General features: G+C 49.4%; 1 protein-coding gene across 3 annotated transcripts in view; it reads right to left on the bottom strand.

Moving 5' to 3' along the window:
* LHPP (phospholysine phosphohistidine inorganic pyrophosphate phosphatase) overlaps nucleotides 1-15233 on the bottom strand; it is a 150403-nt gene that overhangs the window by 22655 nt on the left and 112515 nt on the right. The window contains exon 7 of one of the 3 annotated variants that reach the window (XM_077947813.1): nucleotides 12653-12758. The exons of the other annotated variants lie outside the window; for them this stretch is intronic. Coding sequence (XP_077803939.1) covers nucleotides 12668-12758 — 91 coding nt within the window. The 3' untranslated portion in view covers nucleotides 12653-12667. Of the gene's footprint in view, nucleotides 1-12652; nucleotides 12759-15233 lie in introns of those variants that run through there. 3 annotated transcript variants of the gene reach the window in all.

Below are 15233 nucleotides of genomic sequence, written 5' to 3'. Positions count from 1 at the left end.
GGTGATGGTTGAGGCTCAGTGGTCCTTAGGAGGGTGCCAGAGAGAAGGGGAAACTGAGGACTGGAAGGGAAATCGGGAACTTGGCAGCAATGTAGGCTCAAGATTCTGGGGCCAGGGCTTTTCCCAAGTTCGGGGAATGCCCCAGTGACTCATTTTCCCCACCAGTGACTCATTTTCCCCACCAGTGACCTTAGGGTCTCACCATGAAAGCTCAAACCTGACCCTTAGGTCCACTGTGCTTTAAGGGCTTGAGTATGCTGCAATTCAAGAGCTGACAGGGCCAGCCTGGGGCTGGGTGAGCGAGGGTAATGGGACCTCCCTCTTTGGGGTGCTGAGAGGGTTGAGGATCCATCAGACCCAGGTGCCATCTGCCAGGTTTTGCCTTCCTGGTGAGAGATGCGGTACACAGAGCCTGGCATATGCAGGAGGCCACCCTGCACTGTCCCTCACCTAGTCACATGCCAGACCACACTGTGCCAGCAAATGGGGCTTTACATTGCAGTTTACCGTCCCATAGGGCTTGCCTCCTCTTATTGTTCCCCAAGCCCAAGATTTGATTTCCTAACTAATTTTACTTGCTTATTTGTTCATATAAACTTGAGCGCTGACTTGTCTAGGGTGTGTTACAAGGTGGGGAGAAGGAGGGAGGAGAGCAGATCAACCTGTTGACATCTTAAATTGTTCCTAAACAAAGTTCTTCACCACCAGACAGAGTCTAATTTGCTCCTCGGAGCCCTCAGAACCAGGAAGTGTTGCTAGTTCCATTGTCAGAGACCCAAGATCAGAGAGAAGATGAGAACGTTTCTCAAATGTGGCTGCTCTCTGGAGTCAGCTGTGGAGCTTAGAACAATTACTCCTACCTGGTATCAGAAGTTGGGATGCAGCTAAAGCAGGATTCAGAGGGAAATTCATAGTACCAAATGCTTGTTAGAAGAGAGGAAAGGTCTGAAACTGATCATTGAAGCTCCCATCTTAAGGAAGTAGAAGAGGAGCAAAATAAACCCAAAGCAAGCAGAGGAAGGAGTAACAGAGACATGGGCACAGTGCCAGCCACCTGCTATGTGGCCTTGGGCAAGTCCCTTTTCTGGGCCTCAGTGCCCACAATGACTTTGTCCTAAACCTGATGTTCTCTACCTGCGTGGCCTGGAACCCCAGACTTCCAGAGAAAGCAGAAGTCAGGGGGACAGCCCAGGGGTAGGAGTCAGGCTGCCTCATCCTCAGGAGCCTGCTCTACACTGTCCATGGTGGGGGAGATGGTGGGGGTCGGGGGTGATATGGACTCTGTCCTCTAGCGCCAGGCCTGCACCTGTGGAAGAGCCCGACTGCCCCAGCTCTGCCCTACCTTCAGGGGTACCCCAGCTTTTGTCTTTTCTCCGAGGCCCTCTCCCTCACTGGCAGCTCAGGCCATGCCGGCTGGAGCCACACATACGCCACTGGTCAGGTGCAGGGAGTCTTCCCCCCTTGCCTCGCCCCCGCTTTCATTAACAAGACTGACCCGGAAGCAGCAGTTAACACCCACCCGCTGTGCCCCCTCCCCCTGGCTTATTTCCTGCACACTCCATCCCCCTCAGAGGACCACTCTGTACTCCCCACACAGAGACTTGAGGAAACAGGAATTCCTCAGGTTTGAGTCTGGTGGAAACTTCACAAAGGAATGATGCTCTCAGGCCCCAGGATGGGCGAGACCGCTTCTGTCTGGGACAGAGATCCTGTTTCCTGGGAAGGAGGCCTGTTGCAGTGTTTACCAATGACACAGTCCCATCCCTTGAGTTACAGGGCACAGCCAGATGGATACAAAGCCATCCTGTCCTTCCAAGTGTGCACTCGAATTATCTGGTCTTTGTTTTGTGGACAGAGAAGCAGGCTCAGGAAGGGGACGTGGCTTCCCTTGGTGGCAGAGCAGGCAGGCAGGTGGCAGCGCTGGGGCTGCAGCCCACCGTGTCTCCTCTGGCAGGGGCTCAGCTGAGCCTTGTTGGTGCCTCCGTGGGACAGGTGCACTGTGTGGGTGGGGAGAGCCCTGGGCAGACAGGACCAACGCAGTCCCCTTCACCTGGAGCTCCTGGGCTAGAAGTGACAAGTCTAGTCATGACACAAAGGGCAGGTGCTGGGTGGGGGCTTGGCAGGGGAGCCAAGTCCCCTAATGGGGTCACACAGTGGCTTTCTTGGGGCAGCCTGGAGTTGCTCACCATCGCCCATGCCTGCATCAGAACTCAACTCAGAATTCTGGGTCAGGAGAAGTCTTCTGGGCTCAGAGGATGAGAGGCGCCTTCAGAGCCCAAGGAAGGTTGCCCTCGTGCGGAGGGTTCCAGCACTTCCCCGAGGTCGAGGGTGGGAGCCACTCCTGAGCAGCCTGGCAGCAGTGGTGCTTTCCTTTGCAGACCTCGACCAAAGCCGATGCCTGCTCCGCACCCCACCCCCAACAATGCGCCACACCTTGTTCTCCCACTTCGGTTTCATGTGGCTGTGGAAGGAGAGAGAGACAGGGACTGGGAGAGGACGTCACATGAACGAGCCAAATGAGCTCTTCACACTATTCTTTGGAAAGAACCGTGGATGAAAAACCTGCAAAGCCAGTCAGTCACGCATTTATTTTTCTAAGGGCGGGGGGTGGTGGAGTTGTGGGATGGAGAGAACTTTCCTGAAAGGACTTGGCCTTGAAACATGAAGTCAAACAACTGGATTTGGCAGGCTGACAGCTCCCGAACCCCGCCAGCCCGAAGAACTGCCAGCCTGGCGGCCAGGGCGAGCTGAGAAATAATGAACTCATTCAGAGCTGAGCAGGGCTGGAGAACAGGGCTGCACGCAGGGGGCCTTCCAACCAGAGGGGCTGTGGCACCAGGAACCCTGCAGGCCTGAACGAGAGCCGACCTCACCCCCAGAGATGCAGGAAAGGCAGGTCCATCCGGGGATGGCCAAGGAAAGGTCTTGCTCGAGTCTCTAACACAGCAAGGAAGTCCCAGAGAACGGGGGTGAAGGAGGCCGATCTCAGATGGGTGATGAAAGCTGGGGCCGGTGAGCTCTGCACACTGGGACCCGTGCACTGAGCCTGGCCCCTGCTCTTGTGCCAATGGTCCCACTCCTCCCAGCTCATTCTGCTGAGCCACATGGCCACCTCCAGGACCTTCCCCTGGGTGGAATCCTGCCGTGGGCCTGCGAGATTGTGAACTGCATCTAAGCAACTCCATGGTTGAGCCCGTGTCAGCTTTTTTTTTTCTTTTTTTTTGAGGCAGAGTCTCGCTCTGTCGCCCAGGCTGGAGTGCAGTGGCGCGATCTCAGCTCACTGCAAGCTCCGCCTCCCGGGTTCACGCCATTCTCCTGCCTCAGCCTCCCGAGTAGCTGGGACTACAGGCGCCCGCCACCTCGCCCGGCTAGTTTTTTGTATTTTTTAGTAGAGATGGGGTTTCACCGGGTTAGCCAGGATGGTCTCGATCTCCTGACCTCGTGATCCGCCCATCTCGGCCTCCCAAAGCGCTGGGATTACAGGCTTGAGCCACCGCGCCCGGCCCCGTGTCAGCTTTTTAAAGCCAAGTTTGCATTTTCACAGAGAGGCCTTTGCCTTCCAGGTAGCTCAGAAGCCTGAATGATAGCAGGGCTCCATCCCGCAGTGGAAGCTTTTGCGGTTGGAACAGATAAGGAATTAGGACCTGCGGTGCACACTCCAAGTGAGACAGAGGTCAGAGGTCCCATGTATCAGACTGCAGGCACGGCCACCGCCAAGGAGGTGCTATAAGCTCTGAGATACTTTATGCAGGAAAAGGTTCCTGACGTTTCTGCACGGACTGTCCCGAAGGCTGCCTGTAAACCTTGCAGCAGCAGGAACAGGTTCTGCTCGAGTCCCGGCAGAAGCATTGGTCCTTGAAGGTGACAGGCCTGCTTTCTCTGGGATGGTTCAAGGGAGGGGCACCATGACATCATCGCGGAGCCTTCACAGCCGCACTGCTGGGGAAAGCCTTGATTTAAGGGCGCTCCAACAGGGCTATAAATAACCGCGCTGCTCCTGCTGCGGCTGGTCAAGAAATTGACGTCTGGTTTTCCCTAACCTTTGCCCTTCCTTCCTCACTCCCAGGGCACTGTGCAACATGTGTGGAGGGTGGTCCAGGGCCCTCTCCAGGGCCCCCTGGACCTGACTGTCAGAGGAGGGAGGGGACAAGGGAGGCCTTGGGGTGGGGCATGTCTCCCTTGGAAGGCAGTGTTGGGGGAGCAGTGTCCTCTGCAAGCTGCTGTCACCTCAGATTCTCAGGAGCCAGGACCTACCAATATGGATATTTTTTTTGCAGACATTTGTAAAAACTTGTATTGATTTCAAAATGAAAAAGTAGCGCTGGGCACTGTGGCTCCTGCCTGTAATCCCAGCACTTTGGGCAGGCGGATCACTTGGGGTCAGGAGTTCGAGACTAGTCTGGTCAACATGGCAAAATCCCATCTCTACTAAAAATACAAAAATTAGCCGGGCATGGTGGTGGATGCATGTAATCTCAGCTACTCAGGAGGCTGAGGCAGGAGAATCACCTCAACTGGAGAATGCAGTGAGCCGAGATCGTGCCACTGCACTCCAGCCTGGGCAACAGAGCGAGACTCAGTCTAAAAAAAACAAAAAGAAAAGAAAAGAAAAAAGTACAAGCATAAGTGGCTGCTCTAGGAAGCAGTGCTTCCAGTCAGCTCGACCCAGGGCACTTTGGAAGGCAGCGGAGGTGGCGAGACTGAGGGACGCGTGCTGTGCCTGTGGCCACCTCTGGGCCTGACACATGAAGCCCCGGGCCTCAGCAAGTGCCTGTTCAGGGGTCATGTTCCCTCAAACTTCTGCTCTCTGTACAGAGCACCTGTGAATGTGGCCTGCCTGGAGAGGGGCAGTGGCAGTGGGGCCGTCCGTCAAAGCTGGCAGCCAGTGGCGGTGGGCAAGGCCGGGGTGAGGCTGTGTTTATCACAGCCGTCAGCCCCAGCTCCACCGGGTGGGTCTGGGGTCCCCATCCTTACAGAGGCCGGCAGCCCTGTCCCACAGCCTGCATTCAGCACTCACCCAGGGCCTCCACGTCCTCATCTGTGGCAGGCACGGGAGTTCCGTGGCCACCCCGAGACAGCCCAGCAAGCATTTCTTAGCTCTTTTCTTTTAAACTCAGGGTGGGTTTTTTTGGTTTTTTGTTTGTTTGTTTGTTTGTTTGTTTCGATGGAATCACCCAGGCTGGAGTGCAGTGGCGTGATCTCAGCTCACTGCAATCTCCACCTCCTGGTTTCCAGTGATTCTCCTGCCTCAGCCTCCCAAGTAGCTGGGATTACAGGCGTGTGCCCCCATGCCCGGCTAATTTTTGTATTTTTAGTAGAGACAGGGTTTCCCCATGTTGGTCAGGCTGGCTCAAACTTTCGACCTCAGGTGATCCGCCTGTCTCGGCCTCCCAAAGTGCTGGGATTACAGACGTGAGCCACTGCGCCCAGCCTCAGGGTGGACTTTGGCCACATTTGAAAATAAACAAGCAAAGACCATGGAGGCAGAAGTGGAGGGGACATGGGTCCCCAGAGGAAACTGGCCATGGTAGGAATGGAGGCAGAAGTGGAGGGGACATGGGTCCCCAGAGGAAACTGGCCACGGTAGGAATGGAGGCAGAAGTGGAGGGGACATGGGTCCCCAGAGGAAACTGGCCACGGTAGGAATGGAGGCAGAAGTGGAGGGGACATGGGTCCCCCAGAGGAAACTGGCCATGGTAGGAATATTTACACCACAGAAAGTGGAGGCCGGGCACAGTGGCTCATGCTTGTAATCCCAGCACTTTGGAAGGCCGAGGCGGGCGGCTCACTTCAGGCCAGGAGTTCAAGACCAGAATGGCCAACATGGCAAAACCTCATCTCTACTAAAAATACAAAAATAATTAGCCTGGCATGGTGGTGGGTGCCTGTAATCCCAGCTACTCGGGAGGCTGAGGCAGGAGAATCACTTGAACCTGGGAGGCAGAGGTTTTGCAGTGAGTGAAGATCACACACTGCACTCCAGCCTGGGTGACAAGAGTGAAACTCTATCTCAAAAAAGAAAAAAAAAAAAAAGAAAGTGGCAAGCGCTGCAAATTAGGGCTCCCCCACACCAGCCCGAAGGGTTGTTTGTTACCTTTAATGGGCACCACCTGACCTTGATAATCGCCCAAGGTCATCTCAGTTGAAAAGAAAATCCATGAGATGATTTCTCTGCACATATACATAAATAAGTCGGTGTTCACAGGTCCATGGCAAGGCAATTTCCAAGATAATGACAATAAAACTTAATTACTCTTAATCCAGGGAAGGTCTGTTTAAATGAGCACACCTTTAATTATATAATTCTTTGAGTAATTAAAATTGATAGTACTAAGAGGAGGTCCACAGGAGAGCTGTGGTCCTTCCCGCCTCGGGGCCTCTCTGCAGGCCACTTCCTGCCCTGGAAAGTCGTCTCCTCTCGGTCCGCCTTTCTTTCAAGCCTCAGCTCCAATCTCACTTCCCCTGTGGAGCCTCCCTGGACCTGCACAGACACTACTGGCTGTCCCTTCATGAAGCAAATTCCAAGCTCGGCATAGCACTGTGTCCCCAGGCCCCTTTCCATTCTGTGCTGAGTTTGTGTCTTCCCCACAAATCTGGGAGATCCTTCAGGGCAGGGGCCCGGCCCCCTCACATTTGTAACTGACCACAGTCCATGCTGGCTCAGGGCTATTTCCCCTCCCAACCCCAGAAGGAAGAGGACTAGGGGAACAGTTCACATCTTTCTCTGCACCGGCCCCACTCCTCGAGGTGACTAAGCTCACTGGTCTTCACCCCTCCTTCTCCCCGCCTCTCATTTAGACAGGAAGGTGACAATGCAGGGACACAGGGACCCATCTACAACGTGGAACAGCTGCTAGGGTGGGTGTGGGAGGGGCACAGTCCTTCAGGACTCACCTGCTTCACTACCTGGGACCTTCAGCGTGTTAGCCTTGAACCAGCCTAAGAAAAATTTACTACACAATGTTGTTTTAAAAACACATCTAAGCCGGGCGCGGTGGCTCACGTCTGTAATCCCAGCACTTTGGGAGGCCGAGGCAGGCAGATCACTTGAGGTCAGGAGTTTGAGACCAGCCTGACCAACATGGCAAAACCCTGCCTCTACTAAAAATATAAAAATGAGCTGGGTGTGGTGGCACACAGCTATAGTCCCAGCTACTCGGGAGGCTGAGGCAGGAGAATCACTTAAACCCAGGCGGCAGAGGTTGCAGTGAGCCAAGATTGTGTCACTGCATTCCAGCCTGGACAGAGCAAGACTCTATCTCCAAAAATGACGATCTCGGTTCACTGCAACTTCCACCTCCCGGGTTCAAGCAATTCTCCTGCCTTGGCCTCCCAAGTAGCTTGGACTACAGGTGCATGCTGCCACGTCTGGCTAATTTTTTGTATTTTAGTAGAGACGGGGTTTCACTGTGTTGCCCAGGCTAGTCTCAAACTCCTGAGCTCAGGCAATCTGCCTGCCTTGGCATCCCAAAGTGTTGGGATTACAGGTGTGAGCCATCGCTCCCGGCCTAAGTCTCCATTTCTTAAAAAAGAAAGAAAGAAAAAAATCTAACAGGAATGCAGCCCCATTTATAGTAGCTCAAAAAGAATAAAATACTCAGTAGTAAATTTGACAAAAGAAGGGCAAATTTTATATTTAAGCTTATATTGTTTGTATTATATTATAGTTTATATTGTGAACACTACAAAATACAAGTAAAGAATCCCTTATCCAAAATGCATGGGACCAAAAGTGTTTCAAATTTATTTCTATATATATTTTTTGATTCTGAAATATTTGCATATACATGAGATTGTCTTGCGGATGGGACCCAAGTCTAAACATAAAATTTATATGTGTTTCATATATGCTTAGACACATAGCCTGAGGGTAATTATACAAAATTTTAAATAATTTTGTGCATGAAACAAGGTTTGATTGCGTTTTGACTGCGACCCATCACATGAGGACAGGGGTGGAATTTTCCACTGTTGCTGTCATGTTAGTGTTCAGAAAGTTTCAGGTTTTGGAGCATACCAGATTTCAGATTTTTGGATTAATGATACTTGTTTAAAGAAATTAAAGAAGATCTAAATAAACAGAAAAACATCCCATGTGTGTGGAGCAAAAGACTTAATATTGTTAAGATGGCAATGCTCCCTGCTACAGTCTGAACATCCCCCCAGAATTCATGTGTTGAAACTAAACCAGCAACGTGATAGTATTTAGAAGTGGGGCCTTTAGGAGGTGATTCAGTCAGGAGGGCTCTGCTCTCATGAGTGGGATTAGCAATTCATAAATAAAAGAGCTGCTATGAACACTGTTCGTCCCTGTTTCTCCTTTCCCTCCTTCACCACGTGAGGACAAACCAAGAGGCACCATCTTGAAAGCAGAAAGTAGCCCTCACCAGCCACCAACCTACTGGTGCCTTGATCTTGAATTCCCAACTCCAGAACTGTGAGGAAATAAACTGCTGTTCTTTTTCTCTCTCTCTTTTTTTTTTTGAGACAGAGTCTTGCTCTGTTGCCCAGGCTGGAATGCAATAGTGGATCATGGCTCACTGCTGCCTTGACCTCCTGGGCTCAAGTGATTCTCCCACCTCAGCCTCCTGAGTAGCTGGGATTACAGATGCATGCCACCATGCCTGATTTTTTTGTTTTGTTTTTTGGAGATGGGGTCTCCCTATTTTGCCCAAGCTAAATTTCTCTTATTTATAGATTACCCAGTTTCAGGTATTTGGTTATATCAGGACAAATGGACTAAGACACTCCCCAAATTGAGCTACAGACGTGATACAATCCCCTTCAGAATCCCAGCTGACTTCTTTGTTGAAATTGACAAGTTGAATCTAAAATTCATATGGAATTATAAAGGACCCAGAATAGCCAAAACAATCTAGAAAAAGAAGTACAAAGTAGGAAGATTCATACTTCCTAATTTCAAAACTTACTACAAAGCAACAGTAATCATGTCAGTGATCAACGGAATAGAACTGAAAGTCTAGAAATAAAACTTTGTGTATATGGTTGATTTAGTTTGAATATTTGTCCTCACCCAAATCTCATGTCAAATTGTAATCCTCCATGCTGGAGGTGCAGCATGGTGGGAGGTGTTTGGGTCATGGGGCAGATCTCTCAGGGCTTGGTGCCATATTTGCAATAGTGAGTGAGTTATCATGAGATCTGGTCATTTAAAGTATATGGCACCCCCGCCACCCTTGCTCCCATTTTCACCATGTGAGATGCCTACTCCTGCTTTGCCTTCCACTATGGCTGGAAGCATCCTGAGGCCTCCCAGAAGCAGATGCTGCTATACGTCCTGTGCAACCTACAGAACTATAAGCCAATTAAGTTTCTTTTCTTATAAATTACCCAGGCCATTTCTTTATAGCAGTGCAAGAACAGCCTACTACAATGGTCAACTGATTTTTGACAAGTGTGCCATAACCGTTCAAAGGGGAAAGAATAGCCTTCAACAAATGTTGCTGGGAAAACTGGATAGCCACATGCAAAAGAATAGAAGTTGTACCCTTACCTCACACCATATGCAAAAGTGAATTAACAATGTATCAAAAACCTATCTATTACAGCTAAAAATACACAATTCTTAGGAGAAAACACAGGGGTAAATCTTCATGGCTTCAGATTTATCAAAGGATTCTTAGATATGCCACCAAAACCATGAGCAACAAAAGAAAAGATAAAATGGACTTCATCAAAACTTTAAAAACTTGTGTGCTTTAAAAAACAACATCAAGAAAATAAACAGACAACCCACAAAATGTGAGAAAATACAGTTGACCCTTAACTGCATGTTTGAACTGCATGGGCCCACTTATATGCAGTTTTTCTTTCACCTCTGCCACCCCGAGACAGCAAGACCAACCCTCCTCTTCCTCCACCTCCTCAGCCTACTCACATCCTACTCAATGTGAAGGCAATGAAGATAAAGACCTTCATGATAATTCGCTTCTGCTTCATGAACAGTAAATATATTTTCTTTTTTTAAATAGAGACAAGGTTTCACCATGTTGCCCAGGCTGGTCTCGAACTCCTGAGCTCAAGCGATCCACCTGCCTTGGCCTCCTAAAGTGCTGGGATTACAGGTGTGAGCCACCACACCCAGCCCCTTATGCTTTTCTTAAATTTTCTTTTATCTGGCTTCCTTTATTGTAAGAATATAGGGTATAATGCAAATACAAAATATGTGTTAACCAACAGTTTATGTTTTCAGTAAATCTTCCGGTCAACAGCAGGCTATTTGTAGTTAAATTTTGGGGAAGTCAAAGGTTATATACGGATTTTCTACTGCACAGGAAGCAAGCACCCTTAACCCCCATGTTATTCAAGGGTCAACTGTATCTGTAAATCATATATTTGATAAAGGCCTTATATCCAGAATATGCAAATAACTCTTACAACTCAATGATAAAAAGGCAACTAATCCACTTTTAAAATGTTGAAAGGAGGCTAGATGTGGTGGCTCACACCTGTAATCCCAATACTTTGAGGGGCCTAGCCAGGATGATTGCTTGAGGCTAAGAGTTTGAGACCAGCTTGAGCAACATAGCAAGATCCCATCTCTACAAAAATAAAAATAAAAATTCACCAGGAATGGTGGTACATACCTGTAGTCCTAGCTACTTGAGAGACTGAGGCAGAAGGATGGTTTGAGCCCAGGAGTTCAAGGTTGCAGTGAGCTGTAACTGTGCCACTGCACTCCAGCCTGGGTGACAGAGATGCTGACTTTAAAATATATATACACATATAAATAAAATTAAAATGTGCAAAGAATCTGAATAGACATTTCTCCAAGGAAGATATACAGATGGCTAATAAGTACAAGAAAAGATGCCTGACATCACTAGTCATCATTGTAGGGAACTGCAAACCAAAATCTGAATGAGATAGTACTTCACCAGCCACTAGAACGGCTAGAATTAAACAGTCGGATAAGAAGTGTTGGTAAGGACATGGATAAATCAGCCATCATACACTACTGGTGGGAATGTAAAATGGTGCAGCTGCTTTTGAATAGTCTGGCAATTCCTCAAGTGATTAAAAATAGATACCACGTGACCCAGCAATTCTACTCCTTAGGCATATATCCAAGAGAAATGAAGACCTATGTCCACATGAAAACTTGCCCATGAATCCTTACAGCAGCATTACTATATGTTACTGCCAAAGGCAGAAACAACCCAAATATACACCAACACAGGAATGAATAAATAACTGGTCCATCCATAGAGTGGAGTATTATTCAGCCATAAAAAGAAATTAAGTCCTGATACATGCTACAACATGGATGAACCTTGAAAACATGCAGAGTAAAAGAAGACAGAGAAGGCCACATACTATACGATTCCATTCATAAAAAATGTTCAGAATAGGGAAACCCACAGAGGCAGAAAGCAGGTAAGTGATTGCTTAGGGCTATGGAGATGAGGAGGTAACTAAAGAGTACAAGGTTTATTTGGGGGTAATGAAAATAGCCAAGTGTGGTGGCTCACACCTGTAATCCCAGCACTTTGGGAGGCCAAGGAGGGTGGATCCTGAGATCAGGAGTTCAAGACCAGCCTGGTCAACATGGTGAAACCCCGTCTCTACTAAAAATACAAAAATTAGCCAGGTGTGGTGGCAGGCACCTGTAATCCCAGCTACTCGGGAGGGTGAGGCAGGAGAATCACTTAAACCCGGGAGGCAGAGGTTGCAGTGAGCCAAGATGGTGCCATGGCACTCCAGCCTCGGTGACAAGAGCAAGACTCCATCTCAAAAAAAAACAAAAACAAAAAAGAAAAAGAAAATGTTATAAAATTGACTGATGGCGATGCTGTATGACTATAAGAAAAACATTAATTATACATTTTAGATGGGTAAATTGTATCATAGGTGAATTATGTCTCAATAAAGTTTTAAAAACACATTTAACAGGAACTGATAAAGCAAATATGAAAAGTTGACATATGACAAAGGTGGCATTATAAGTCAGTGAGAGAAAGGGTGGACTATTCAAAAGTGATAATGGAACAACTGTTATTCATGTAGAAAATAAAATCAAATCCCTACCTCACACCATATACACAAGTCAAATTCAAGTAGATTTGGAACCTGAATGTGCAAAGCAAATCTTTAGAATTCCTGAAGGAGAATGTAAAATATCTTTCTTTCTAAGTATAACAAGGAGAGGGATGAATTTCTTAGACAAGATAGAAAATGCACAAACTACAACAACATGATTAATACATCTGATTATATTTTAATTTAAAACTGTGTCCCAACAAGAGGCCACAAACAAAGTGGAAAGACAAACCACAGACTGGGAGCAGACGTGTGCATCACACATAACTGACAAAGGAATGGGAGTGAAATGTATAAAGAATGGCTACAAATCATTAACAAGCATTCCACAGTGAAGCTACAAAGGATATGAATAGGTAATTCACAAAAAGGAAGTTTCAATGGTCAAGGTCATCAAACATTTGAAGAAGTGCTCAAGCACAGTAATAATATAGAAAATGTGGATTATATTACAACAAAATACCATCACAGTCTTCAGAGAAGAAGTTTAAAAAAATCTCACAATACCAAGAATTGGCCAGGATGTGGGATAATGGGATTCTTTCCTACTGCTGGAGGGGATAGAAATGGCACGTCCACTTTGGCGTCATCAGTAGTGTATATCTAATTAGTAAAACAGAACATGCATGTTTGCTCCAGTGAGCTCTTCCGCATCAGGGCTTGCAACACTTCCTGGACTACAGGAATCACTTAAGTATCTGTTAAAAGAAAGAAAAGATTCCTGGCTCCAAATATCAGACCCACCAGAGCAGACCTGGAAATATGTATATTTAACAAGCTCTCCAAGGTGACCATATTACCCAGCAAGTTTGGGGAAAAATGCTCTGAAAACCACCTAGCACCATAGTTGCACAAGGAGACACGTCCAGAGCTGTTCACGGTAGCATGATCTATGATCATGAAAAAAACTGGAAATGGCCTACGTGTCCATCAACAGGGGACTGGAATATAAAATGTGGGACAGCCATACATTGAAATGCTACAGCACAGTTCTGGCCTCCTTCCTGGCCAACACTGAAATGCTGATTTCCAGAGGCCGGCCAGGCCTCAGAATGAATAGGTGCTATGTAAGTTTTCCCCTGTTGGCGCCGTGTCCGCGAATGTAGTTGAGGGGAAACTGGACGGCGCTCAGTGCTGTGATTCTTCTGCCTTCCCCAGAGTTGACTGCCTCCCAGGCAGGACTGACTCAGACTGGCCGGCTCCCCGGTGGCGGGCTGCCTGCTCAGAGGGCGCTCAGAACGCTGGGTCTGGGAGATGTTCCTTAAAGAGGGGCTGTCATTAAGCTCCTCTGGGCAATATGAGATACACACCCGCTCTCAGCCCATTGCAACATGTATCTGCTTGCTGGTAACCGGGAAGACCTGCCTTAGAGCCACTTCAACGGGGAGACCCAGTGATCGTGCCTGAACAGCCTCAGGGGAGTGTGCCAGCCTCAAGCAGCCAGCATTTCCCAGGCTTACACAGCAGATCCCCCTGTCCACGCTATCCTGCCACTGGGAATCCCTTCTGGCCCTCCAGAGAGGCCTCAGGCCTCCAAGCAGCCTGAGATGGGCGGGGCCAAAGCTAAAGCAGCACTCAGGGCTGTGAAGAGTTTTCCACAGTCAGGACAAAATGTGCCAGGCACTGACCCATGCCCCCCAGGTACTGGGCTGCACTGGGTGGTGAGGGTGCAAGGGGGAGGGCAAAGATGCTGCTCAGTCCCTGCCAGCTTCTGATGTATGGCACAGTGTGAGCCCTGCATCCAGCAACTGTGCCTATGTCCCCTCAGCTCTGCCGCCACAGCGCCTGCCACACACACAGTTACGTCCTTCCTGACCCCTCTCCCTCCCCACATCTGCCAAGGCAGGGTAAGATGTCACCCTCTGAGCTCCCCGATACCCTGTGCCTCCTGATCAGAGCCCGTCACACCAGTGGTAACCGTCTGCATCCCGCCAGTCCTTTACAGCAGACGCTCCCCCTCAGAGGCGCTCAAGAACCCCTGCTGAATAAATGAATGAATGAATGAATGAATGAATGAGCAGATCGGAGAAGGACACATGAGGGCCAGTGACACATCAGGCTCTGCAGAGGACCCCCAGCCATGCCTGTGGCCCTGTGGCTCACCTGCCAGGTGGGGACTCGCAGAGCTGCCCCTGAGGTGGTCACGGGGTTCGTGCTCAGCACACAGCCAGCAGGCCCTGCACGAACTTGGTATTTGTTCTACTCCCTTGCAAATGCCCTGGGAACCAGGTCGAGGCTATCAGCAGGGAGGAATCTGTGAAGGCTTCCTGGAGGTGACAGCATCTGGTGGGGCCTAGGAAGGCAGTGGGAACTCCAAATGTGTCTATGGAAGGAAGAGCGACTCAGGTACGTGCCAGACCACTCTCCTGGGGCTTGGTCCCAGCCAGGTTCTCAGCTGGGGCCACTCTGGCACCACACCTGGCACAGAGGAAGAGGTCCTCCCAGCCCCTAGAAAGCACAGTTAGAGGGAACCTGGGTGGCACTCCCAGGATGGGGCTGTGTGTGCTGCACGGAGGCGGGGACCAGTGTGGCCCCACCTCACCTCAGGTAGCTCAGAGCCTGGGGTCCGAGAGGTCACATGAGGAGCTGGAGTAGCTATGCACAGTTGTGATGGGGCCACAAGACTCAAGCCCCAATGCTGCCAGAGTGGAGGAGGGGCAGTCCCGAGGAAGGCCTTCCCTGAGGAGGGATAGGGAGGTGAAGGTATGTGCATGTGTGCAAACATATGCATGTGCGTGTATGTGTATTTACATGTGTGTGCATGTATACACACGTGTGTGCATATATGTGTGTGCACACATGCGTAGGATGGGGCAGAGCTGGTCACTGCTTCACATCAGGGAAGGAGAGGTGACCACAGGATGACATTTCAAAATGAGGAAGGCAGGGCCAGGCCTCTCAGGTCACCTGGTGCTGGGTGAAGAGGGACCTGGCTGTGCACCCGCCTCAGAGCCTCAGAGTCCCTGGGGAACCTGAAAGCTGAGGTGTGTCCCCTGGAGAGTCTCAATTACAGTTTATGAAGCTAATTAGGTTTTTTCTTTGGATCCATAAAATCTCAGGGTGGGCCCATTCCAAGGGATGTCTTGCTTTAAAGAAAAGGTTAGATGGGAAAAGGCTGTAGGGTGGGTAGGGGTGGGAGGTGACCCCTGTGCCCAGGAGGCTGGAGTGGACTC

The sequence above is a fragment of the Macaca mulatta genome, chromosome 9 (genome assembly GCF_049350105.2).
Source record: "Macaca mulatta isolate MMU2019108-1 chromosome 9, T2T-MMU8v2.0, whole genome shotgun sequence".
Taxonomy (NCBI): Eukaryota; Metazoa; Chordata; class Mammalia; order Primates; family Cercopithecidae; genus Macaca; species Macaca mulatta.
This window is presented reverse-complemented; position numbering and strand designations above follow the sequence as displayed.